A 26,923-nucleotide genomic window follows, 5' to 3' on the forward strand; every position below is an offset into this window, starting at 1 on the left:
TTTACAGGTAATGTATTTGCAGGTTCTGGGGATTCAGACTTTGATATTGGGGGGACTATTGTTGAGCCTAACAGAGTGGGAGACCACAGTAATTCTGTCAGTGATAACTGCTCTGAAGAAAAACTACCTGGAGAGTGGTTGAGATGCTGTGTTAGGGGTGTGTGTGTGGGTTGGGGTGGGGGGTGGGTAAGGCAAAGCCCCTGGCAGGGGGCATTGAAATGGAGTCTGTTTGCTGTAAATAATTTGCCTGGATACTTGATTTAGAGTCCTTTTAATGTTACTGATTATGTGAAAGTCGCTCAGTTCAGTCACTCAGTCGTGTCCGACTCTGCGACCCCATGAATCACAGCACGCCAGGCCTCCCTGTCCATCTTGATCTCCCGGAGTTCACTCAAACTCACATCCTTCGAGTTGGTGATGCCATCCAGCCATCTCATCCTCTGTCGTCCCCTTCTCCTGCCCTTAATCCCTCCCAGCATCAGAGTCTTTTCCAATGAGTCAACTTTCACATGAGGTGGCCAAAGTACTGGAGTTTCAGCTTTAGCATCATTCCTTCCAAAGAACACCCAGGGCTGATCTCCTTTAGAAGTTGTGTCCGACTCTTTGCGAGTCCATGGAATTCTCTAGGCCAGAATACTGGAGTGGGTGTGGCATTTCCCTTCTCTTGGGGATCTTTGCAACCCACGGATCAAACCCAGGTCTCTCTCATTGCAGGCAAATTCTTTACCAGCTGAGCCACAAGTGTTACTGTGGCCCTTAAGTATTTTAGGCACATATTAGCTGAAGGTCTAGATAGTTAACTGGTCATGGAGAATCAGTGTCCCCAGTCCTCCTGGAAGAAAGGTAGTACAGCCAGCATCTCAACTTCCAGAGCAGGAAGATAGTTCTTTGATTTGTGCTTACCCCTTAGTATTACTGTAGGGTACTTTTCATCCAGCACCACCTATCAGCATTGATTAAAATTTCCTTTAGGCCAGAAGTTGGCAATTTTTGTCCTGCAGAAAGCCAGATAGTAAATATTTTAAGCTTTGTGGGCCATATGGCCTTCGTTGAAACTAATCAATTGTGCTCATGTTGCAGAAACAGCAGCCATAGACAATGTTGCAACAAATGGGCCTGGTCTTTTTCCAATGAGATATTACTTAATGGATACTGAAATTCAGGTTTCATCTAATTTTCATGTATCATGAAGTTTTACTCTTGATTTTTTTTTTTTTTTCTTGCTTACAACTTTAAAATATTAAGAAGAACAATTCTTAGCTCAGGGACTGTTTAAAAAGAAAAAAAGGACTGCAGGCCTGCTAAATTTGCCCCTCAGACTGTAGTTTGCTAATTGCTGTCATAGGCCTTGGGGCCCACTGGGCTCTTCTAGAAAGTTTGTAGCATTTAAACCATCACTTAGTCTTATTTCTCTCCTGGCCCATGGTCATCCAAAGCACAGAGGCTTGACTATATCCCCTAGTGGATGCTGCAGCTTGTTGGCAGCAGCAGCTGATACAATTTATATAACTACGCAGACAAGGAGCCCAGGCAGGAGAATTTAAGCAGTTTGCTCAGGATCACATAAATAGCATAGTCAGATTCAGATGTGGACTAAATCTGAGCTCCTAACCAATATGCTACACACCTGGTACCTCTTCTAGTGTTTTCCCACAGTTTTGTTTTAATGATGAGAAAACTGAACTGAAGCCCAGCCTCTCAGTACATGTAACACAGCAGGAATGAGCACTCAGGTCTTTTATTCTAAGAATGGTTTTGAACACATTTTGATCACATCACAGGCATGTGGAGTTGGCACTGGTGATGCCAGGATGAAAGAAAAGAACTATCCTTGTGGAGCTGATGGGATTGTGTGAAGATACCACCAGGGGCCTCAGGAGAGGAGCCAGTCTGCCGTCAGCTAAAGGCTTCTAGCTAAATCTTGAAGGACAGGAAGTGGCTGGGGTGGAACAGCCTTCGCTGAGTGCTCTGAGAACCTGTATTAATCCAGTTGTGACAAAAAAAGATAATGTTGTTTGGGAACCTTAGGGAAACAATGGAAGGAATAGCCTTATGTTGGGGTCTTCAGATATTGGTAAAAGAACCTAAAGGAATGCTTTTGAAAGGGTGATGTTTTGTTTACATTGAATAGAAATAATATAACCTGCCGTCAATGTACTGGATCAGAATTTGGTGGGAAGAGGGCATTTCAGGTGAGCAGTGATGCAGGGAAGTGTAGGGGATAACGTCTGCAAAACACCAGAGCTTTTTGACTCAGCCCCTTGGGCAGGCAGGTTCCCTTTTGTAGGAAGGGGAGAATTAGTGAATGTATGGATTTTTCCTTCCAGCCACTGTGCTATAATATGCATTATTTCAGACTCAGTAGTTGAGAGGGCTTGCTCATTTTACAGAATGTGAAAACAGACTCCCAGTGATTAGGTGATAGCCAAGATCACCTAGCCTTGAGAATGGTAGAGCAGGTATTTTAACCCAGGTCAATGCGACACCAGAGCTCATGTATAATGGGTGAAAAACCAAAGACCAGTACACATCTGCCCAAAGGGTAGAGTCGTGTTTAGGGGGAGAATCAGTCAGTTAAAATCAGCTGCTCAGTTGTGTCCAACTAGTTTGCGACCCCACGGACTGCAGCACGCCAGGCTTCCCTGTCCATCACCAACTCATGGAGCTTGCTCATACTGATGTCTGTTGAGTTGGTGATGCCATCCAACCATCTCATCCTCTGTCATTCCCTTCTCCTCCTGCCTTCAATCTTTCCCAACATCACAGTCTTGTCCAGTGAGTCAGTTCTTCTCATCAGGTGGCAAGAGTATTGGAGTTTGAGCTTCAGCATCAGTCCTTCCAATGAATGTTCAGGGTTGATTTCCTTTAGGATTGACTGGTTAGATCTCCTTGCAGTCCAAGAAACTCTCAAAAGTCTTCTCCAACACCACAGTTCATAGGCATCAATTCTTCGGCCCTCAGCGTTCTTTATAGTCCCAACTCGCACATTCATCCATATATGACTCCTGGAGAAGCCACAGCTTTGACCTTTGTTGGCAAAGTAATGTCTCTGCTTTTTTAATATGCTGTCTAGGTTGGTCATAACTTTTCTTCCAAGGAGCAAGGATCTTTTAAATTCATGGTTGCAGTCACCATCTTCAGTGATTTTGGAGCCTAATTTTGGAGGGGGAGAATAAAGATGACATTCTAATTTTAAAGAAATCCTAATTGCTTTCTGTATTGTACCTTTCTGGGGAGTCTGGAGCAATGTTTACAAGGGGTGGGTTAGAGGAAGGACATTGAGAAGCAGATGGAAGAATGTACATTCTGTAAGCCTCACCAATAGCTGCTGGGGAGAGGAGGGTACATGTTTACATCTCTGTGGGTAGTTCTCAAAATGTGGTCCAGATCCCCACCCCGACTCCTACTCCTTCAAGAAGTCCTTTAGGTCAAAATGATGTTAATAGTAACTTGCTCTCTATCTTTTTCACTCTGATTCTCTTACAAGTCTGCCATGGAGTTTTCCAGAGGTTACATAGCAGGCGATGTGGTGCAGCAGACTGAACACAAAAAAGATGTGCACTCTGTGTTATCAACAAACATCAGAGAATTATGAAGATGTAAAATAATGCCACTTTTCTCACTAATTAAACATGTTTTTAATCAGTTGTTTATGTTTAACAGTAATGTTTTTATTAAAATTTTATGGATATTTTAATAGTTTACATATTTTTATATTTAAGATATTAAAATTTTTTTCTTAGTTTTAGTTTCTAATATTCAAAGCCCCGTCCACATTATTCAAAGCTCTTTGTGGGAAATCCTAAATAATTCAAGGTTCTAAAGGCATCTTGAAACTGAAAGTTTGAGAACTCCTGTTTTTTATCAGCTGCTCTGGTCAGTGGCCACTGTTTCTAGCAATTGTAATTGGAGAATGGGGGACATTTTTCTCCCGTCTCTCCTTACCCCATCTGTGTGCTTCTTCCTTATGCTGTAGAGGAGAAGGAGATGTATGCCTGTCTGTCTGTCTTACATCTTAGAACTGAATGACAGCAGCTTCAGTTTTAAGTTGGATTATAATTTTAAAACATCATGTTTAGTTCTGGGGTCAGCTGAATTCCTCAATTCCCTGTCCTGATTTTACTTTACAGAATTAAAAATATTTAGGTTCACCCAGAGCTCTCTTTGTAAAACTGGTGCACTGGTTGATACAATTTTTCTTAAACTTGACCCATAAGAACCCAGGTCTGATACAGAATTTCAGTAGAGAGCAGGTTATGAAGGTTGGTGGAGGGAGCATGCTTTTCAGCATGACAGTTTCCTTCTTTGTTTTATTCAATAGTAGAGGAAGTGGTTATAGGAACTTGGTGGTTTTTATTTAGGCAGCCAGTGATTGTGTTCTGGCACCATCTGTGTTAAGTGCATGCAGATAAAATGAGACTTAGATTAAAAATGGTTATTTTCCCAGAAGAACATCTAGCTTCATTTATTTGTTAATTCTTCTAAAGCAGCGAGTCAGCCCTAATTCTGTGAGATCAGCTGCTGCTGCTGCTGTTGCTAAGTCACTTCAGTCGTGTCCGACTCTGTGTCAGTTAACGCTTATGACCTGAAGCTCATATTGATCCTTTGATCTGAAGGGCTGTTTTTCTCCCCACAGTGCCTTGCATTGGAGGAGGAACCTTGCCATAATGCCAGTTGATGAATACTGGCTGTGTTTACCAGCCTCTTATGTTAGACCTTTCGTGCAGACGGTCAGGATGATGCAGTCATGCCCCTGCTGTTGCTGGTTTCCAGGTGTCCTCCCTTTAGTCCCTGAACCGTCATGCTTACCTGCTGCACTGCCTACGGGCAGCCACAGTGCCGCGCCTCCTCCACCTTTTCACACCGCACCCCCTTCTGCATCCCAAGCATCCTCTTCTACTGACACTAAGCTCTGCCTTTTGCCCCCCACATCTGATGATAGGCAGGAGGAAAATGTGCAGTCTGGGCTGGTAAGTCTGGGGGCTTTTTTGATTATGAAGGTTAAAACGATTTAAAAACCTTTTTGTGTTTGGTAACAGCTATTCCAATCATTCTCTTATGTTAGCAGATTTTTGTTTTAATAAGAAATTTTAAATGCATCACCAAAACAATGTTCCACCCAAATGTGTAACTAGTGTGTTTTAAAACTAGTAGAAGGAAAGGATTTTGTAAAATTAAAAGTTTATATTATAAATGCCAAGTAATGGAAAGTAAATATAGGTAACTTCATGCATAGGCAGATTAAAGAAATGAGCTATCTGCCTAAGGGTCACTTATTTATTTAACTCCCGTCGCTCCCCCCCACCCCACCCCCCGCCCCAGCCGCCACCCCTGTTTATTTAAAACATCTTATGAAAGCAGGGACTTTTAAGTTTTCCTGCAGGTAGATGGCAGTTAATGATTTTCTACTGAATTTCTGGATTTTATGCTTTACCTAAAGAATGTAGAAAAATAAATACTTGGCTAACTTGTTTCAGTTGCCGTTTGCAGGGTCCTGTCTTACTCTATAACCTTAGTATACTCATTATTCTACCTTTGACTAGAAAGTATAAATGTTTGCCAAATTGTATTGAGTCTACTAAAAACATACAGTACAGGTGTTTTAAAAATCTAATTTAAAGCATAGTTTAAAAATTCTAGGAAAAAAAGAGCTGATCAAACTTAAACTTAGCTCAGGTGTAAGTTAATTCTTTTGGGCCATCAGGACCGTAGTTTCGTGTACTCTGCAGACCCGTTACAGTAGCTGTCTGCCACATGGAGGGGGCATGAGGACAGTCCCACCACAAAGCAGGTAACTGATCACCATTGAGGAAAGGGTGAACATTTCCCATTGTGTGCTGTGATGTGACAAACTGTGTTTCTCCTTTGGAAGTGCCTTCTGTTTTTCTTCAAAGAAGGGTCCTTTCACAGAACTTTTCAGACATTGCTGCTTTTGAGTTAAATTGTTTTCTCTCCATTGTTTTTCTTCTTTAGGCTTCTCAGGAAAGCAGACTTCAAAATACAGTGAAAATGAATGGCTCCAAGGATCTCCCGGAGCCCTATGACTACGACCTGATCATCATTGGAGGGGGTTCTGGAGGACTGGCAGCCGCCAAGGCAAGGCTCCTTGTGTGTCCTGGGATATGGGGAAAGTAGTCAGATCCTGACAACTGTAATCTGCATGTTTTTAGAACTACCCTTATTTAATTTTTACATTGGAGTTGCACTAATCATCTTGGTATATGAAATTCTCAGATATTAATAATTGGTTATGCTTTTGACATTATAACTGTGTTAAAATAGCATTGATTTTCAGTGGTCCATTTCCAGTCCATCGTGTTAACCATTCCAACTCATTTTAATAATTTATTTTCCAGGAGGCAGCCAAATATGACAAGAAGGTGATGGTTCTGGATTTTGTCACTCCAACCCCTCTTGGAACTAGATGGGGTAAGCTTTTAAAATACTTTAGAAGTGAATTTGTAGGAGCAGATTTTTCCCTGGCTTTTGTTTGAATGACTTCTAAAATCCAATTTTGAAATTAAATAAATTAAAAAAAAACAAATGAAACTCAATTGTGCTAGGTCAAAATGGACTCCAGTTAAATGCTGAATACTTAGGTTCCTTGGCACAGCGTCAAGATAATACAAAACCATATCCACAGCTGTTTTGATGATTTAAAGATAAATATTTGAGTAACTTAGTATATTTAGGGGCTTAGTAAGTGAAAGTTTAAACTCTTCTGGATTTCTGTTTGAAATCTGTCTCCTGTGTTCAACAAAAACTGGAATTAGATACCTTAATGGATAGCCCTTGCTTCTTCTTAGTCTTGGTGAATTCTGTGTTCATTACTTATTTATTCAATAAATATTTATTGAACACTTACTATGAACGAGGGCTGTGGAGATATAGCAGTGAATGTGTAGACCTGAAGTTCCTGCTTCTGTGGAGTTTACATTCTCCTGGAAGACAAAAGATGAACAAAAACTTTACTGATTGTGATACATGGTATTGAAAAAGTTACTTGGTGGAATAGAGAGGAACTGGGTAAAGAAAGAAGTCTTAACTTTGAGGGCTTTATCAGTGGTGATCTCTGAAGAGGTGGCTTTTAGATGAAACCCAAAGAGTAAGAATGAACCAGCCCTGCCAAAAGCTGAGGAAGAGTCTTCCAGGCAACTTTTCTCTTTCTCACAAAAAGGCACATACAAAGGCCCTGGGGTAGGTTTGGTGGTTATGGCATGGGTAATAGAAGCTGGAGCTAAGATTGGAGAGGAAGGCAAGTGTCAGACTGTACAGGCCCTTGTGGACCAAGATGAGGGATTTGGTCCTGATAATCCAAGCATAATGGGAAACCTTTGGGAAGGGGAGTAATGGGATAGGTAAATTTCATCAAGTTGACTTGGCTGTGGAAATTAGGAGGAGGCAGGAAGTCTGGGTAAGCCAGTGTCACAATTTCTGCTTCATTCATCAGGTGCTTGTTAAGGTGTCACCTCTTGTCAGGCATGTTCTTGTGCTGGATGTAGTCTGCTGGCCTGTGGAGCTCACACACTGGTGCCACTCAACCAGCATTCTCCTTGGAGGGCTGCTGGTTTCCCAAGCTATGCAGTCCTCTGCCGTCTTGCACTCTTGGTATTTTGGGTGCCTCCCCATTTTGGCTGCTTACATTATGTTCTAATGGAGACAGGTTATCACTGTGTTCTTCAAGTTCAGGGACACTAAATTTTTTAGGGACAGGCAAGGTGTTATGAGTCCTTTGGTGAGACTCGGTGAAGGCTGTGGACCACCTTCGTAAAAATTTGCTCATGTACACTAGACTGTTTTATTGCTTTTTGGCTGCATCGTGTGGCTGTGGGATCTAAGTTCCCTTAATTCGACCAGGGGTCAAACCCATGCCCTCGGCAGTTAAGTGAGGAGTCCTAACCACTGGACTGTCAGGAAATCCCCTTTACCAAACTTTGAGTGTGGTTTCAGACCCACTGTAGTCCAGCCATCCCCTGCTCAGCAACCCCATTATCAGTTCTATTTATGGATTTAGTGGCAAGTGTAAGGTTGTACACAAAGTAAAATCTCAATATCTGGCTTTTTTAATCAGCAGTCAATTAATTATGAATTTTTGAAGTACATGGAAGTTGTGGAAGTCTGCTCCTTTTCGTTTTAGGGTAGTTTTGCCGTGTTTAGTCTCTAAGGCTCTCTGATCTTAGCAATGTCGTGAGACTTAAGAATAAACTCATATAAACAGTGTTGACTACATTAAACAAATGAATTGCGATGTTTCATAGAATAGCATTGGGGCTTGGAGTGGGCCACCCAAAATATGCACTATGGCACGTTGATTATTTTGAATTAAAGTTACTTAAGAAATGACCAGTGGGACACTCTGGCTCTCCTTTCTGTTGCCTGAAAGCAGGAAGTACATCCCATGAAAGGTGCACTCTCTACATCAAGAAGTAGAAAGACACCCTTATCACAAAAGATAGGGAATTCGGGGCTGAGAAGCCTAATGTAAAGAAAACTGTTACTTCTTTACCTGTTATCCCAAACCCATACTCTGTTTTGATTCTTAAATAATTGAGCACCCAAAATGTCAGTTTTTGTCCTATCAGTTCCTCACAAATGTATCATTTCTTTGTCTAAAAAATAGAAAATCTGTCTCTTTTGGCTACTTCTTAGGTCCCATTTCTATGAAAGTGTCATGTGCACAAATTAAAATGAATTTCTTTTTCTCCTGTTGATCTGTCTCATGTCAGATTTGTTTGTCTAACCACAAGAACTAAAGAGGGGTAGATGGGCAATTTTCCCTCTCCCTTATGATGGTAATAACCGTTGGCCCTTTTCTTTGGAGGATTGTACATCAGGCTATAAACTGATTTTGCAATGCTTTTGCAGGTCTTGGAGGAACGTGTGTGAATGTGGGTTGCATACCTAAAAAACTGATGCACCAAGCAGCGTTGTTAGGACAAGCCCTACGAGACTCTCGAAACTACGGGTGGAACGTCGAGGAGACAGGTATGTGGGGAAAGCTACTCTTCCGTTTGTGCTGTTGAGAGGCTTGAGCTGGGATCTTGCAGTGCACCATTCATTCTTACGAGACTAGCATATAACCGGGAAGTCGTTTCTATTGTTTGTTTTTCTAACGGATAAAATCAGTGTGGTTAAAAAAAAAAACAGTGTGGTTATCCTGTGTCTTGTTGGCTGTGTAGTAACTATTAATGGTAAGAACAGATATTGTACTTGGAGTATCTTTTTATAACAGAAACCCAGAATTCTTTCAAAGAAATTCTCATAATTGTAGAGTTTCCTATGGGAATGCAAATTACATTTGCTTTCCCTTGAAGCTGTTATTTTTCTCTCATCCAAGAAGTCTTGTTTCATGAACTGATATTTGGGAGTGTTATTTGTTGAGAAGGGAGTTTTCTTGGATGAAAAATAGAGTACCATGGAAACCACATCCTTTTCTCTTGCCCAGCAAAAAAGGCAGTGAGGAGGCTCAACCTAATGGAGCATGAATTTGTCACGTAATCTGCTGATGGTCTACCTCTCTTCCCGCCTCTACCCCCGCTACCCTGCAAGTTATTTGCTCCTGTGTCTGAGTGCCTGCGTCTGCCGTTGGCCCACTCTTTCCTTCCTGGGGGCCTGCTGTCAGTGTGCCCAGTTCACAGCAGAATCTCCTTTCAGTTAATGAGTTAGATTTTTTTAAAAAATTATTATTATTTTTTAATGAGTTAGATTTTTTCAATAGACTTTTCAGAAATCTCCTAGTGAAGTTATATAATATTACTATTGCTTACCCACTATTTGCACTTGGTTCTGTGCTGGGGAAGTATATAGATAATACAAATCTGTAGATACACAGGTTCTGTTTTCATCAACGTGCCGATGTCGTTGATATACCAGCTGAGTACCCTGGGTGCCCAGAGGTGGGGTCAGTAAATGATTTAAGAGGTGACTGGAGATGACTTTTTAGATGTTGTGTCCTTGACAATAAGCAGAGGAGAGGATAGTCAGTTCATTTAGACAGAAGAAAAGGACCAAGGTTTGTACTTGGAGAATAGTAAATACGTTGGCGTCTCTGGATCAGGGAGCATATGGGAACATAAAGCAGACAGTTGCTGTGGACTGAATGCCCTGGGCGGTTTGGGATGAGGGTAGGAGAAGGAATGTGGACCAGCTTAGCGAGCTGCAGTTGTGCTGAGGGCAAGTTGGAACAGATGTTTCATGGTTCTTGGGATAGCAGGAAGAAGAGGGGAGAGCAGGTAAAGACCATAGCTATAGCAGAGAGGAAGCTCCCGTCTTTCCTTAATACCCACCTCATGGCTTCACTGGGGTCCTGCAGGTCAGGAGTCATGTTAAAGTCAGACCATTTTCCTTATTCTCCAGTCCATCTTATTGCAGTACGTATATGAGCCTGCTGTCCCTAGAGGGGGATCCTGTTGTTCCGTTTGGCAGACAAGCAGACTGAAGCTTGGGGGAGGGCATGAAGTGGTGCCCCCATATCATAGCTAAGAAGTTGGCAGCACTAGGGCTTTCCTGGTAGCTCAGCTGGTAAAGAATCTGCCTGCAATGCAGGAAACCCTGGTTTGATTGCTTGGTCAGGAAGATCCCCTGGAGAAGGGATAAGCTACTCACTCCAGTATTCTTGGGCTTCCCTGGTGACACAGATGGTAAAGAATCTGCCTGCAATGCAGGAGACCTAGGTTTGATCCCTGGGTTGGGAAGATCCCCTGGAGGAGAGCATGGCAACCCACTCTGGTATTCTTGCCTGGAAAATCTCAATGGACAGAGGAGCCTTGCAGGCTACAGTTTTTGGGGTCACAAAGAGTCGGGCATGACTGAGTGACTCAGCACAGCACAGAGTTTAGATTGAAGTCTCTCTGACCTCAAAACACATGGGGTTTACACAAGTGGTCTTCTTCCAGCCCCCATGGGTTCAGTGGCAACTCTTCTAGAGGACCAGGGTTTTGGGAGCTGTTGTAGAAGCAAGTACTCTCACACCTCTCCTCACCATTCTTTCCCCAAAAAGGGCAAGTTCTATGTGCAGTCTGCAGGCCACACTCGAATTTCCCTTCTGGGTCTTTGGGAGGAAAACCCAAGAACCACTCATTTTATTTGCTAACCACTCTCATAAGATCTGTGATCCACCCCTGTCCTTCCACACATACTCTTTACCAGTATTCTTAGGGAGACTTCATTCCCTGGAGCCCCCAGGGATAAGATCCTTTCTTCACCTCACTGAAGTATAGGTTGTTACAGTAGACAGATGAGGGTGGTAATTCTGACTTTGCTGTTTACTACCTGTATGGTGAGGATTAAATACAATTCAGTTCAGTCACTCAGTTGTGTCTGACTCTTTGTGACCCCATGGACTGCAGCACACCAGGCCTCCCTGTCCATCACCAACTCCCAGAGTTTACTCAAACTCATGTCCATTGAGTCAGTGATGCCATCCAGCCATGTCATCTTCTGTCATCCCCTTCTCCTTCTGCCTTCAATCTTTCCCAGCATCAGGGTCTTTTCCAATGAGTTGGTTCTTCGCATCAGGTGGCCAAAGTATTGGAGTTTCAGCTTCAGCATCAGTCCTTCCAATGAATATTCAAGACTGATTTCCTTTAGGATGGACTGGTTGGATCTCCTTGCAGTCCAAGGGGCTCTCAGGGGTCTTCTCCAACACCACAGTTCAAAAGCATCAATTCTTTGGTGCTCAGCTTTCTTTATAGTCCAACTCTCACATCCATACATGACTCCTGGAAAAACCATAGCTTTGACTAGACGGACCTTTGTTGGCAAAGTAATGTCTCTGCTTTTTAATATGCTGTCTAGGTTTGTCATAGCTTTTCTTCCAGGAATCAAGCGTCTTTTAATTTCATGGCTGCAGTCACCATCTGCAGTGATTTTGGAGCCCCCAGAAATAGAGTTTGTCACTGTTTCTGTTGCTTCCGCATCTATTTGCCATGAAGTGATGGGACCAGGTGCCATGATCTTACTTTTCTGAATGTTGAGCTTGAAGCCAACTTTTTTACTCTCCTCTTTCACTTTCATCAAGAGGCTCTTTAGCTCTTCTTTGCTTTCTGCTATAAGAGTGGTGTCATCTGTATATCTGAGGTTATTGATATTTCTCCCAGCAATCTTGATTCCAGCTTGTGCTTCTTCCAGCCCAGCATTTCTCATGATGTACTCTGCATTTAAGTTAAATAAGCAGGGTGACAATATACAGCCTTGACATACTCCTTTCCCTATTTGGAACCAGTCTGTTGTTCCATGTCCAGTTCTAACTGTTGCTTCCTGGCCTGCATACAGATTGCTCAAGAGGCAGGTCAGGTGGTCTGATGTTCCCATCTCTTTAAGAATTTTCCAGAGTTGTGGTCCACAAAGTCAAAGCCTTTTTAGATACAATAGTGTGATTAAAATACCTGCCAGCCTTAGTTTCGTCCCTTCCTCCTGGACCTGCTTCTTCTGATTTTTGCCTTCAGAGTGTCAGCCAATTGGAGTAGACTCTGCCCGGCACTTTTCTTGGTTCTTTGTTTAATGGGTTATGGATCTTTAGGAATTTGTATGTTTGAATCAATTTATTTCTCTCAAAGAGAAGGACATGTAACAAGAATATTAATCTGAAAAAGTCTAGAGTTTGATGGAAAATGTATGGTTGTTCCAAGCAAATTTTGATTTATGCAGTAATATAATTTCCATATAGTGTTTTCTTCTTCATAGTGAACGTCAGTGGCCTTTAAATTTCAATAGTAGTTTTGGGGAGGTACAACTCATGATCATTAAAATGTTGTTCATTCATGGAAGGTCTCATACTTAAACTGGTATGTAGTTAATGTTAGCTTTAAACTGTCAACTCCAGAAAAATGAAGTAGGTGGAAGAGAATAGCTTAGTTTGGTAAGAACGGTAGGAAAGTACATGTAACAGGTCTTTAGAATCTTTAAGAGATAAGTATAGGCCTCTGCAGAATAAATTTTAATAACAGGGTCAGCAAAGTATAATTCTAATAAGTTCATTAATCAAGTGAGTGATGAAATATAACTTGGTGACTTGACAGATCTTCTTTCCAGCAAAAGAAACGTTTATAGTTGTCACGTAACAATAACTGGCTTTGCTTACTTACATTGACTTTATTCTGAATTACATAAGAAACTAATAAATGTACAGAGATGAGGTGGTAAAGCAGCCACTACCAGTGTACTGCGGCTCTGCACAGTAAAATCAGTAGGAGCTCTCTGAATTTTAAAACATAAATCAACTCAAAAGTTATCTTACTTGTGTATCTCTACAGAAGTTATTGTATTCAACTAATTTAACAGTTTTAGCTTTCATGTTTCTTCCCCTTTTCCAGATTTTAAGATAGAAATATATATCTTTGTATTTTTGTACCTTCCACCTCTTGTAGATCTGTGTCAGGGACAGTAATCCCAAAGTCTCTGACGGGAGATGTGCCCTCTATTTAAATCCCTTCCCTCTTCCTAAGTGGAAGCGTGGTGGCTTCTTTATTGTTGTCTTTCTCATTACTCCTTGTGCCTTATGAAGCAAGCTTTGGCCTCCCTGTGGGAACCAGAGCTGGGTGCTGTGGAAGTGGCTGGCCCGGCCTGCTGGGATCTACCACCCAGGGAGCAGTCATCGCCTCCCTCCTTTTTGTGCTAAAATATTGGTGGTGAAGGATACAGTGGACTTAGACAAACACTTTATCATTAGATCTTTGAGGAGGAAAGAAACTGGAGGTATATTTTTCTAATGAGAAGCCACTAGAGGCTGCTGCTCCGCGTTCCCAGGAGATGAGCTGTGAATGCTTATTTTGCATTTTTGAATAGAAACACATCTAATCTCATGCCCTTGACCTAAGAACAGTGCTTCTATTTTCTTGGAAGTCTGTCTTCTCTGACACTGCAAATAGCTCTGAGCATGGTGAGGAAGGAAAGGCCCTTTGGACCTGGACCAGGCTGCACAGCTGAATCTGCCTGGTAATGGGGTGGGAGGTGGGGAGAGGGGGGTGACTTGTCCAGGACTCAGCCTGCGCTCTGCTCTTCTCCTGAAAGCTCCAAGATGAGACTGTGATAAGAGAAAAATTACATGAGCTCAGTTATGAAAACTGGAGGAATTGGTCCCTTCTGGAAGATTTACTGGCTTTGTATTTTCTTTAGATATATCTGTTTGAATTCTCTTGTGCTCAAGAATTAAATGTACCTTTTAAAAAATTGAGCATTTGTGAAGTTGTAGGATCCCATTGTCCTTAGAGAGAAAGCAATTATTGGTTTGTACTTGGGGGCTTGCAGAGTTTCTAGATGCCTGTATTCTCCTCCCATGCTCAGCTGGCGGTTCACATACAGTGTGTCTGTGCTGCTGTGAGTCCCCGTGTAGCCCTGGGCAGGTCATCCATCCATCCTTCGTTTCCCTGTGTATATACTGGAAGGAGTTTGGGCCCCTTCAGGGTATTTGAGGTATAAGTGAGCAGGTGCAATGAAGATGAAAGGATGCTAGTAGCTCTGTTAGTCTGAATACTGTTGTCGAACCTAGGGGTGTATAGTAGTGGGGGGGTGGTTCAGGAGCATGAGAGAATTGGCTTAAGACCCAGTTGCCAGGATGGGCATAAGGGCGCACCCAGGTGAAGTACAGTCCTTGCCTAGGTAGCTGGAATCAGCATTGCAGAGGCTCAGCATTAGGTTACAGCTGGTTGACCAGGCCAGTGGAATCGGGAGGCCTGGGGGAGGTGCTGGGCTGTGCCAGTGGGTGGGCTGTTTAGGAACAGGGAGTGTGCAGGTGGTATATAGGAATGCAGGAAGGTGGGGGATTTGGGGCATTACTGGAAAGCAGGGCAGCCCTAGAGAACTAGGGTTCTGGGTATGTAACCCCCACAGTCCAACAGGAATCTGGTTACCACCAGCAGCATGTAAAGTAGGAATTTGGATTTTGTGAGACTGAAACTCAATTCTCAGAATGAAATGCAAGACCAGGACCATAGGAGCAGCTAGAGTATCTTGATGCTGAATCCCAAAGTAGTGGGTTGCAGCTTTTTACATTTCTTTTGCCTGAGCATAACCACACTAGAGATTGGTGCCTGCCTACTGTACCCGAGAATGAAGGGACTTTGGTAGAGAAAAGGGGTTTGATGAGTTTGGAAATCACATGGGGCCTAACAGTTACAAAGCTTATCCCTAACAATAGAATTAGTGTTGAATTAGGTCTAATCACTGAATTTCTGTCATTGAAATAATTTTTTTGTACAGTTACTTAGTCCCAACTGTGTCTTCTTTTCAAATATGGTATCTCTTGTAGGATTGGCAGAGCAGTATCCACTTAGTACTTCTACCACTGTAAAATTTCAGAGTGAATTCTGCCTTAGATCTTGTTCCTCCCTGGGGGTGTTATTGGCATGCTGTGCTGGACAGCTCCTACTTGTACGGAACAAAGGTGGAGGATAGTTAGCGTCACTCGACATCCCTGTGTCAGTCAGTTCAGTCTCTCAGACACGTCCAACTATTTGAGACCCCATGGATTGCAGCACACCAGGCTTCTCTGTCCATCACCAACTCCCGGAGCTTGCTCAGACGCATGGCCATCAAGTTGGTGATGCCATCCAACCATCTCATCCTCTGTCATCCCCTTCTCCTCCTGCCTTCAATCTTTCCCAGTATCAGGGTCTTTTCCAAGGAGTTAGTTCTTTGCATCAGGTGGCCAAAGTATTGGAGTTTCAGCTTCAGCATCAGTCCTTCAATGAATATTCAGGACTGACTTCCTTTAGGATGGACTGGTTGGATTTCCTTGCAATCCAAGGGACTCTCAAGAGTCTTCTCCAACACCACAGTTCAAAACCATCAATTCTTTGGTGCTCAGCTTTCTTTATAGTCCAACTCTCACATCCATACATGACTCCTGGAAAAACCATAGCTTTGACTAGATGGACCTTTGTTGGCAAAGTAATGTCTCTGCTTTTTAATATGCTATCTAGGTTGGCCATGGCTTTTCTTCCAAGGAGTAAGCATCTTAATTTTATGGCTGCAATCACCATCTGCAGTGATTTTGGAGCCCCCGAAAATAAAGTCTGCCACTGTTCCCACTGTTTCCCCATCTTTTTGTCATGAAGTGATGGGACCAGATGCCATGATCTTAGTTTTCTGAATGCTGAGCTTTAAGCCAACTTTTTCACTCTCCTGTTCGCTTTCATCAAGAGGCTCTTTAGTTCCTCTTTGCTTTTTGCCGTAAGGGTTGTATCATCTGCATATCTGAGGTTACTGATATTTCTCCTGGCAATCTTTATTCCTACTTGCGTCAGAGTGACAACCAAAACCACTACCAATAAAACCACATCTGGGATTTGCTTAAAATATTCTAGTTAAAAAGAAGATGTGTTATGTAATGAGATTGGTTAGATGTTGGTAATTGTTAAATATGGATGATTGGCACATGGGAGTGAGTTAATAGTATTCTCTTCCATTCCTTGTGGGGAAACAGTAAATCCTATCTCATATTTCCATGGTGGTGGATGGACATCAGATAGACAGGCTGGTCGAGGCTCTCTGTAACATCTGTTGGGCCCTAGCACCTAGTCCACCTGGCCTCATGACCACAGTGGCCTCCAAAGTTCCCCCACCCCAGCTGAACTCTTATCTGAAGGTTTGCTCCAGTGTTTCCAGACATTTTTTGGCTCTGTGAATTGAATCCCTGCAATCTGCTCTCTAGGAGGCTACAAACCAGTGTCTGTGCTGTCATTCCCGCTTCCAGAGGCCGGTTGCTGGTACCCACAGAATTGATTCTAGTACTTCTTTCCTGAGCCAAGCTACTTAACCCTGACTCAAGGACTCAGACTGCTCATTTCTGTGTCAGAGGCTTTCAGTTTGTGTTGACTCTCTTCTTCCTCCGCGCAAACCGCAGCTTCCCCAGAACCTGCCTTCTTTTACCACCAGAGTAGATTTTACCTGTGTCCTATTTTTTCAGTCATTGTTGAAGTTGTTAATGAATGACAGGATTTGTTTTTGTCCATTGAAATGCAATATTAGTGCCTTTGCTCAAAGAATTAATTTTATGATAGAATTTTAAGAATCCTCCTCTTTGGTGAGATAGGTGGTTTGGGAGATAATGAAGCAGACTCTTAAACTTCTGTCTGGACCAGGGATCGGCACACTTCTGTAAAGAGCCACATAGTAAATATTTTAGGCTTTGTGCGCCTTGTGGCCTACCTATGTCAGAACTGCTCAGCTATGGAAGTAAATGATCGTGGCTGGATTTTGGTAAAGCTTCATGTATAGAGGGGGTGGTGGCTGAATTTCACTGGTGGTGCCTTAATTTGCCAGTCTCTGGTCCAGACACTGTTTCCAGCTTATTAGTACTCCAAACCTGGCTACATCAGAATCCCTTGGAGATGGATATACATCCTAAATCCTAGGTCTTTTACTTACGCATCCTGTTGACCCAGCAGTCAGTGTTCATAGTCCAAGGTAAAATTCTTGTTTGTTTCTAGATAAAGAAGAAAAAAGTTTGGGTATAGCTATTTTAGTCTTAAAAATTTCCAGGATTTTTACACTAATTAATTGTTGGGTAGTTTTCTAAATGGAAAAAATACTTGAAAAGGTTGTTTATGTGCTTGAAATGAAGGCCTTGAGCTTTCAGACCAGTTCCCGGGAACTGACACTTGTCAGGCGATTGAGAAGCTGAGCACGGTGTCTGTCTTTCTCGTGCAGTTAAGCATGACTGGGAGAGAATGACAGAGGCGGTCCAGAACCACATTGGCTCTCTCAACTGGGGCTACCGCGTGGCCCTGCGGGAGAAAAGGGTCACCTACGAGAACTCGTACGGGGAGTTTGTGGGGCCTCACAGGATTAAGGTAAGCGTGTGACTGTCTAAGAAGGCTTTTTCGTTTTGTATCTTTAAGCTTTTGTTGGGGGGGGGGGGTAGGGAGTGAAGGTGATTATCCTAGGAAAACATTTGTGACCCTGACCATCCAGTTGGGTGATTTTGCGGTTACTTCTTAGGGGCTTTCTCTTGTGGTGCAGTGAAGGATAAGAGGACTGGGTTTGGGGCCAGATTAGCAGGATTTGAATCTTGGCTCTATGTCTGCTTCCTAGCATTGTGCCCTTGAGCAACCTGTCACTGCATTAGCAAATTTTTATGAAGATCAAATTGGTCACTGTAGTAAACAGCCTTTTTAATTACAGTGTTGACAATTCTAAAGGATAATAACTTATTAAAAATGGATATATTGGTTCCTTTTTAGGCAACAAATAATAAAGGCAAAGAGAAGATTTACTCAGCAGAGAGATTTCTCATTGCCACTGGTGAAAGGCCGCGTTATTTGGGTATCCCTGGTGACAAAGAATACTGTATCAGCAGGTAAGGACAAATTGGGGGAGAAAAGAGGATTTCTGCTTGTTCTTTTTTCTTGAAATCCACTTAATCCTCTTCCTAGAACTTAAGTTTTTCACCATGTTTTTGCCCAAGGGAACAGGGAATTAGGAAAAAGAGAAAGGAAAAAAATTTTAAACCAGAGAACATTTACAAAATTCAGGATTATAAACATTGGTCATCTTATCTCTCATATGTAGATTATGCTTGCAATATTTATATTTGAAATTTATATGTATGTGAGTGTGTCTTTTAAATGTATACTGTGTAAAACCCAGATGGATATTTACAGATACTTTGGAAAATAATTCATACATATGTCTGTACCCCCCCTTTTTTTTTTTTTTTTACAAAATTAGAATTATATATTACCCTTTATCTGGCACCCCACTCCAGTACTCTTGCCTGGAAAATCCCATGGACAGAGGAACCTGGTAGGCTGCAGTCCATGGGGTCGCGAAGAGTTGGACACGACTGAGAGACTTCACTTTTACTTTCACTTTCATGCATTGGAGAAGGAAATGGCAACCCACTCCAGTGTTCTTGCCTGGAGAATCCCAGGGACGGGGGAGCCTGATGGGCTGCCATCTATGGGGTCGCACAGAGTTGGACATGACGGAAGCGACTTAGCATTACCCTTTATGTAGATACTACACGACTTAGAGGATAACAGGCCATTTAGATTTCTCAACCCTAGTTTTTCCTTAGTCTTTCCCATTTGAATGGGTGCAGTGTCAGTGCAGAGGGACCTTCTGAAATCAGTGAGTCAGGCAGGGTTTTGCTGTGTGTCTTATTTTTGCCCATCGAGTGGAAATACTGGTGACATTGTTGTTCAGGAGTTTTGAATTATGATGTTATTAAGATAGATTATTGATAAATGTGTCTCCTTGGATGCTCTTTGCCCAGGAGTTTCTTACTTTCTGATTATGTTATAACTACTTATTTTCAGGCTTTTTACCTTTGTAATAAGAGTTTATCCTGTGAACCTTTGTCTGGGGGCAGCTCAGTTGGCATCTCTCGTTTTCACTGTCTTAGATGAACTCCCTTGTCATATTTTAAAAAACTAGTCTACCAACAATACTTTTAGGATCTCTTATGTCTAATGTCCTCCCCACTCTGCTAGAAGATTTTGTCAGGCTTTACTTTGAATGGTTTTTATATTACAAAACCCACACGTTGACAGCTTTTCTCCACGTCTCTCCCCACCGTTGGTGATTGATGTGGTGGTTGAGGAAAAGTAACACAGGTTTTCCACCTCAGAGAGAGCTGGAGTGGTGGGACGAGGGTGGGGGGTTTGCACGTGTGCGATTTTAAACACGTAAGTGGAGAATTACTCCAAATAGTTCAAAATAAACTTGTTTTAGTGGGAGTTGGACTAATGTCAGAGTTGCTATGGTTTGCTGTGCTCACCCATGGAAGCCCGAGCTGCTCCCACAGCAGTTGAGTGGTGAGAAGTGTCTAAGACCTTGTAAAAAATTCTCAAATATTATGTGTGTAGCTAATCGGGATGGTTTTAATCCTAAAAGTGTCTTGTTCTTAAGAAAGTAAAAATACCTACTTTAATTTGGGTTATTATACACATATGGACATTTGTTCTTTTTTTCTTTTAAAAAAAAAATTTTTTTTTTTTCAGTGATGATCTTTTCTCTCTACCTTATTGCCCGGGTAAGACCCTGGTGGTCGGAGCATCCTATGTTGCTTTGGAATGTGCTGGATTTCTTGCTGGTATTGGTTTAGACGTCACTGTTATGGTACGATCCATTCTCCTAAGAGGATTTGACCAGGACATGGCCAACAAAATTGGTGAACATATGCAAGAACATGGTATCAAGTTCATAAGACAGTTTGTACCAATAAAGGTAAGTGGGGTTGCCTGGAGGTTTGTTGATTCTATACTCAGGTTAAAGTGTGAGAGAGAGTTGGGGTGGGTGAGGGAAGAAGCCTCCTTTCAGCATTATGAACCATTGGGGATACTGTCATTCCTCAATTGTGTGATTTAGGTATATATACTATTTCTACCTAATTAAATAGGTCCTACCAGATTTCCTCCCCCTTTCAACTTTACCACCTTTTATTCTCTTCTGTTGAAATGCTTTGCTTTATATGTTCCATTATTTTATTATCTTTGACCTGTTATATTAATGCTTATTTTTTTCTGCATACCAGTGATTTAAATAAGAGTTTGAGACTAGACTGACTTTTTTTTCTTTCTTTCAAAGATGTTTCTCCTTAGTATACAGTATAGTCCACAGATGCACTGTATTATTCTGGCTTCCCTGGAAATGATTATCGAATTTTGTTATGTTGGCTGGCCTTGTTTTGCTTATTTAATCTTCTTTTCAGTTCTTTAAAAAATGCTGAATAATGTGCCAAATTATATTTGGTACTTGTCAACCACAAATGTTCTGATATACAAGAGAGACAGACTCGATCACTTGACATGTCTCTAACAGATTCCTTTAGGGCAAGTAAGGATGACCATATTGTTAAAATTAAGGAATTTTAGTTTTAATATTGTTTAAGGAATTTTAGCTGTTGTTTTTAAAATTGCTTAATGGGCTAGTAACTTGGGGTTTTTTGTGCGAGTATGAATCTTTTGATGCTGGTAAGTAACAGTATAAGTGTGGGGAGTAGAAAGACCTGAGTTCAAATCCTGTTCTGCCAGTTTGTTGCCATGTGACTCTGGGAGAATGACTGCTCCAAGCCTCACTTTCTTTTGTGAAATGATAATTGATAACATCCGTCTCATAGTTCTCATGAGAATTCAACTAGCATTAGGGCTGTGATTAGAAGAAACAGCTGTATATATATGCTGTACTGATAAAAAGTAGCATCTTCCTTTCTAATCTCTGAACATTTTGGGTGTTGTGGGCCCTTTGAGAACATGGTGGACTATCCCTAGTGAAATAAGCCTGTGTCTGTGTACATAACATTCTGCTCAGTTTACCAGGGTGATTTAAAGATTGTGGGCTTTCCTGATGGCTCAGACAGTAAAGAATCTTCCTGCAATGCAAGAGACCCAGGTTCAGTCTCTGGGTCAGGAAGATCCCCTGGAGAAGAGAATGGCTTTGCCCTCCAGTATTCTTGCCTGGAGAATTCCATGGACAGGGAAGCCTAGTAGGCGTAGTCCATGGGGTCGCAGAGAGTCAGACAGAACTAAGCAACTAACTTTTAAAACTTTTTTCCCAGAGATTGTAGTGTGCTTTCTCTGGCTTTTTTCTTTGCTGATTTGCTCTCTGAATTTTATTTTATTTGTGAATTATTTGAAGGGAAGCCCCTCTAACAAACAGGAAGCAATGAGAAAGAAGGGAATAAATGAAAGAATCTCATGTCATTCTGAAGATGTTGATGTGAGGGAGATGGGACATAAAAGACCTTACAAGCCAGATTTTGTATTTTAACTTTGGGTTAATCAGATAAGAGAGGACATAATTATCCACCTTGATGTTGATATGTGTCTTTATTGTGGAGTAAAACCTTCTATCGCTTTCATAGGTTGAACAAATTGAAGCAGGGACACCAGGCCGACTGAGAGTGGTAGCTAAGTCCACTAATGGTGACCAAACCATCGAAGGAGAGTATAATACGGTAAGGAATGGACCTTGGTCATACTTCATTAGAAAGCAAATCATATGCTTATGCTGTATTTGCTGGGTTGCTGTTTCTAAACTGTTGGTTCTGTTCCTATTCTAAGACACCTTTATTACTTACGATACTATAATTTGTTTTGGTACAGGGATGGATTTAAATTTTTTCTACTGTAACTTAAATATTATTTATCAAATGGTTATTGAAAAATATTAGCGTGTTAAAATGAGCTAGAATTTCTCTGTCTCATGTTCTTGTATTTCCCCAGCCCACCACTTTAAAAAAACAACTTCAGTGGTAGGCAATGCTTTGTCTCTGTACTTGGCTAAATTTACTAAGGAATTGTTAATTCCCTTTTTCTTAAGAAATGTGTACAGCTTCTTACTATATCATGTTTAGAAGATTTAATTTAAATGATTTTGATTTGTTTAAACTCTTGGCATTATTTTCTTAATAGAATATTTCTTTCCAGGTCTGGAAAATGAATCAGATTGGCCTAATGGAAAAAAATCTGATGAAATAACTCATGCACAGCCTTTTTATTGACAGTCACTATATATTAATGATTTTTCAGGTATTGCTGGCAATAGGAAGAGATGCTTGCACAAGAAAAATTGGCTTAGAAAACGTGGGAGTAAAGATAAATGAAAAGTAAGAAAAAAATTTTAATATGTTTTATTAAATACTATTTCAGTGATTTATCAGTGGAGTTTAGTAGTGGAGTTATTTATTTATTTATTTAGTAGTCATTTATTTAGTACTGGAGTTTTAGGTGTTTGCTTGGTTTCTCTTTTATTTGGCCATGCAGCACGTGGGATCTTAATTCCCTGACCAGGGGTGGAACCCTGGCTCCCTGAAGTGAACCGAACCTCCAGAGAAGTCCTTGGAGTTTTAGATTTTTAAAGTTAGTTTTTACCGCAGTTGGAGCATTCCCATTTTAAGCTTAGGGGACTCTTCATTCAGGGCTTGTCACCGTCTTTCCTGTTTGTCTTTTTTTCCCCCTTTTTCGAAATCTAAATGCGAGATGCACTGGCTTTCATTTTGTTTCTTTAATGTGTTATGTACCGTAAAAGATCCAACTCCTCACTGTGTTGCAGTTATGTGCTTTCAGAGCTTCACCGAATATGCAGATTTGAACCAGATTTAAAGCTACCAAGTCTTAGACTCACTAGAGTGGTCACTACGTTTCTAGTGACAGCTGCAAATGTGAAAACTTTGCTGTTTTATTAGCTAAAATCCTTTGCACTGTACCACTGTTCTGGATAATTGAGACTCTGTTGTCTGCTTCTGGAAGGGGCATGGGATATTTTCATAGTATCACCTTTCCTACATCCATTTGAAAACAAGTGCTGTGAAAGGCTAGGTGCCTTGGAAATTGAAAATAGAGAGTCCCCACTACCGCCCCCTACCTCCCTTCCCTCTTTCAGGAGGAAAAGTTATTCAGAAGAGATTTCTTAATCTTAATATGAGGATTTTTGTTTTATTCTTTTCTCCCTTGGGTTGGAGAGACAAGGGAGTCAAGGAGGTCTGATAAGATTTCCTGGACCAAGTGTTCCACCATCTTGAAAACCTACTTGCCTGTGTGCACGTGGGACCAAGGTTTAGATTTTATTTGATATTAAGAGCTCACATTTATTCTGGGCTTACCAGGGTCCATGGACTGCTGTGCTAAATGTTTTGTTCATTCAGTCCTCACAACCCCTTTAGGTAGATGATAATATTTTTTTTTCTGGTATTCCCATTATCATCATCCCCATTTATAGGTGGAAAAATGAGGCTTAGAGATGTTAAATAGCCCTCCCAAGATCATAGAGGTAATAACTAACAGACCTAGTTACTGTAGTTCAGAATCCTCCTTTGTTCTTAACCACTGTGTTCTACTTTTCCCGTTCCACGGTTTTTTAACAGTTTTCTTATTCCTTTGATTTTAAAAATAGCTAGAATGTCTAAGCTTTTGGCTCCTCTAAGCTTTGTTGTTGTTGTTTTGGTAATACATTACTCCCCGTTTTGGGTTTCTTTGGGAGAAAGGGAATTTTGTTGGACTTGGTTAACAGTGGTAATGGATAGTACTTTTACCTGAATGAATTTGCAGGACTGGAAAAATACCTGTCACAGAGGAAGAGCAGACCAACGTGCCTTACATCTATGCCATCGGTGATATATTAGAGGGGAAGCTGGAGCTCACCCCAGTGGCCATCCAGGCAGGAAGGCTGCTGGCTCAGAGGCTGTATGGTGGCTCCACTGTCAAGGTGAGTGTTGGGGCTGTCACCACTGAGACGTTTTTCTTAGTGGTCCTCCTGATGCTCTGGGTAAGCTGGTGGTGAAGTTTTCCAGGTCTTGAATAATTTAGTTATTTTGATGATGGCATTCCCACATGTGCTTTAGTAACTATTCCAGGCAAGACATTGTTATGACTTCTCTATCTTTGTGATTTATTATGGACATTGTCACTCTCAGAATCAAACGAGGAGTAAAGTGAGCTTGAGTAAATCAAGTTTCAGCCCTGTTATATTCTGTAAATTCCTAATAGTTGCATCTTGCATCCATTCATTATTACCAATTGGTGTATAATGTTCTAAATCTGTTTATGATACCTGACTAGGCTATAAAAGGATTTGAGGATGTAGGTAAATAATATAAGTCTTCAGAGCTGTTTGAAGTGATATTCAGGCTTTATTCCCCCATCCTTTATAAAAATAGATCTCCTGCTCTTGGAATGTTGAATGTGTTATATGAATGTTCTAAAGTTATTTTAAAAGTCAGTGTAGGAAATTAAAACTCTTATTTGTATCTTATGAGACTAGATGGAAAGAAAAGAATAAATATGCTCAATTAATTTTTTAAGACATTCTTTAAAGAATAGTTTTAGCTTCACAGCAAAATTGAGAGGAAGTTTGGTGGCTCAGCGGTAAAGATTCTTTCTGCAATGTAGGAGATGTGGGCTCAGTTCCTGGGTCAAGAAGGTCTCCTGGAGAAGGAAATGGTAACCCACTCCAGTATTCTTGCCTGGAGAATCCCATGGATGGAGGAGCCTGGTGGGCTGCAGTCTATGGGGTGGGAAGAGTTGGACACAATTGAGTAACTCAACCACCACCACCATAGAGATTTTCTATATATCCTCTGCCCCTAATTATTATCAATGTTCCCTCCCTAATTATTTTTTTAAAAGGATTCTGGAAATTATTTTTTAAAAAAGGATGGTAAAGAATTTAGTCACTCCCTATTTTCCTTGTGCATAAATCATCATAGGTTGATTTAGTTAGGTTATAGCAATGGAGCCTCAAAGAATACTGCTAATAAAATTTGTGACAAGCATTTTGAATGTATATGGGATTAGCTTGGATTGTAGTATAATAAATCTTGATATTTTGCGATTAGCAGGATTGAGGTTGAAAGAGTTTTTAATACAAGGTTGTCTGATCATGCAGGAAATAGTAGTTGGTTCATAGTCCATGGGGTCACGAAGAGTCAGACAAGACTGAGCAACTTCACTTTCATTTTTCACTTTCATGCATTGGAGAAGAAAATGGCAACCCACTCCAGTGTTCTTGTCTGGAGAATCCCAGTGACAGCGGAGCCTGGTGGGCTGCCGTCTATGGGATCGCACAGAGTCGGACACGTCTGGAGCGACTTAGCAGCAGCAGCAGCAGCATATTACTATTTGGAATAAACTTAACTGCCTCTTTAAATGAATTATGTCTTTTATACCTTATGGAGTTTTTGAGTTTATGGTAAATCAAGAAAAGGTAATTCAGAAATATAATGAGGTACATTTAATTTTGTTTTGACCTTTTTTTTATCTTTTTGATTTCCTAAAGTGAAAAGGGAAAAAAAATTATACCAATAATAATCAGAGGGCAAATATGCAAAAAATTGCTAGTAAATAAATGTGAAATTACTGTAGCACCAGTTTTCTTAAAAATCCAGTGGATCCACCTACTTTGGACATAAACTTCTTTGTGTGAGCAGAATACTATATTCTAGCATCTCCCAGGTAGACCAAATTCTTAAAGTGCCGTCAGCGTTTATCAGCATCATAATTAATGTAAATTGAAATTAAAGGACTCTTTTTTGTTGTTCCTTTTTCACGCCCTGTTTTTTAGTCTGACTAATAGGACAAGTACTTTACTGAACAGGAAAATAAACAAGTGTTGCTAAGTCCCTGAGTTTGAAATCTCATCAGTCTGTTTGTCAAGTATAGTAAACAAAACTGCAGTACTAATAGATACCTAGGTTAATTGTATTTGGGGAAATTACACATTGTTTTAAGAACTATGTAGTCCTTTTAATTTTGTCCCATGTGCATTAATAGATCATTCCCATATATCTGAGAACATTAATGGACCCACATCCACCTGCCTTCCTTCTGAAGGAGCAGCTAGCTGTCTGTTGAAAACTTCAGCTTAACATAAACACCTGCCTAAATTAAATCTGTTGTGGGATTTTAAGAGAACCCAAATTGAATAATGGGTGTTTGTGTCTTCCTCCAAAATTGATAACATATATTCATTGCCCTATGAGAGTGTTTGGAGAAAAGAGGACAAAGAGCAGCTATGTTTGTCCGTGCCTGGCACTGTGCTCAATGCCGTGTATGCACGCACCTCATTCCACTATAGAGCAGCTGTAGAGACTGATGACATGTTACAGGGAATTAGGTAACTGTCCAAAGTCACAGTGCTTGGAGGCAGCCAAGGCAAAAATCTAGTCCATATCTGATTTGTAGGTGAGTGAGTGAAGTCGCTCAGTCGTGTCCGACTCTTTGCGACCTCATGGACTGTAGCCTATCAGGCTTCTCCGTCCATGGGATTTTCCAGGCAAGAGTGCTGGAGTGGATTGCCATTTCCTTCTCCAGGGATCTTCCTGACCCAGGAATCGAACCCGGGTCTCCCGCATTGCAGGCAGACGCTTTACCGTCTGAGCCACCAGGGAAGCCTGCATCTTGTAAAGACGGGTGAAATAGTAAAGAATCTACCTGCAGTGTGGAAAACCAGGGTTCGATCCCTGGGTTGGGAAGATTCCCTTGAG

At 41.3% G+C, this 26,923-nt stretch overlaps 1 protein-coding gene across 11 annotated transcripts in view; it reads left to right on the forward strand.

Annotated features, from left to right (window-relative positions):
* The window catches only part of TXNRD1 (thioredoxin reductase 1), a 62,490-nt gene that overhangs the window by 17,350 nt on the left and 18,217 nt on the right, over nucleotides 1-26,923 (forward strand). For 8 of the 11 annotated variants that reach the window (XM_042247157.1, XM_060413147.1, XM_042247158.1 and 5 more), the window contains 9 exons: nucleotides 5,974-6,096; nucleotides 6,357-6,429; nucleotides 8,866-8,985; nucleotides 17,650-17,792; nucleotides 18,183-18,298; nucleotides 19,944-20,169; nucleotides 21,806-21,898; nucleotides 22,473-22,549; nucleotides 23,991-24,147. In XM_042247157.1, the coding sequence (XP_042103091.1) occupies nucleotides 5,974-6,096; nucleotides 6,357-6,429; nucleotides 8,866-8,985; nucleotides 17,650-17,792; nucleotides 18,183-18,298; nucleotides 19,944-20,169; nucleotides 21,806-21,898; nucleotides 22,473-22,549; nucleotides 23,991-24,147 (1,128 nt within the window). Of the gene's footprint in view, nucleotides 1-4,636; nucleotides 4,971-5,973; nucleotides 6,097-6,356; nucleotides 6,430-8,865; nucleotides 8,986-17,649; nucleotides 17,793-18,182; nucleotides 18,299-19,943; nucleotides 20,170-21,805; nucleotides 21,899-22,472; nucleotides 22,550-23,990; nucleotides 24,148-26,923 lie in introns of all 11 variants that reach the window. The other 3 variants (XM_042247155.1, XM_060413146.1, XM_042247156.1) reach the window with 1 other exon arrangement.

Source organism: Ovis aries, chromosome 3 (genome assembly GCF_016772045.2).
Source record: "Ovis aries strain OAR_USU_Benz2616 breed Rambouillet chromosome 3, ARS-UI_Ramb_v3.0, whole genome shotgun sequence".
Lineage (NCBI taxonomy): Eukaryota > Metazoa > Chordata > Mammalia > Artiodactyla > Bovidae > Ovis > Ovis aries.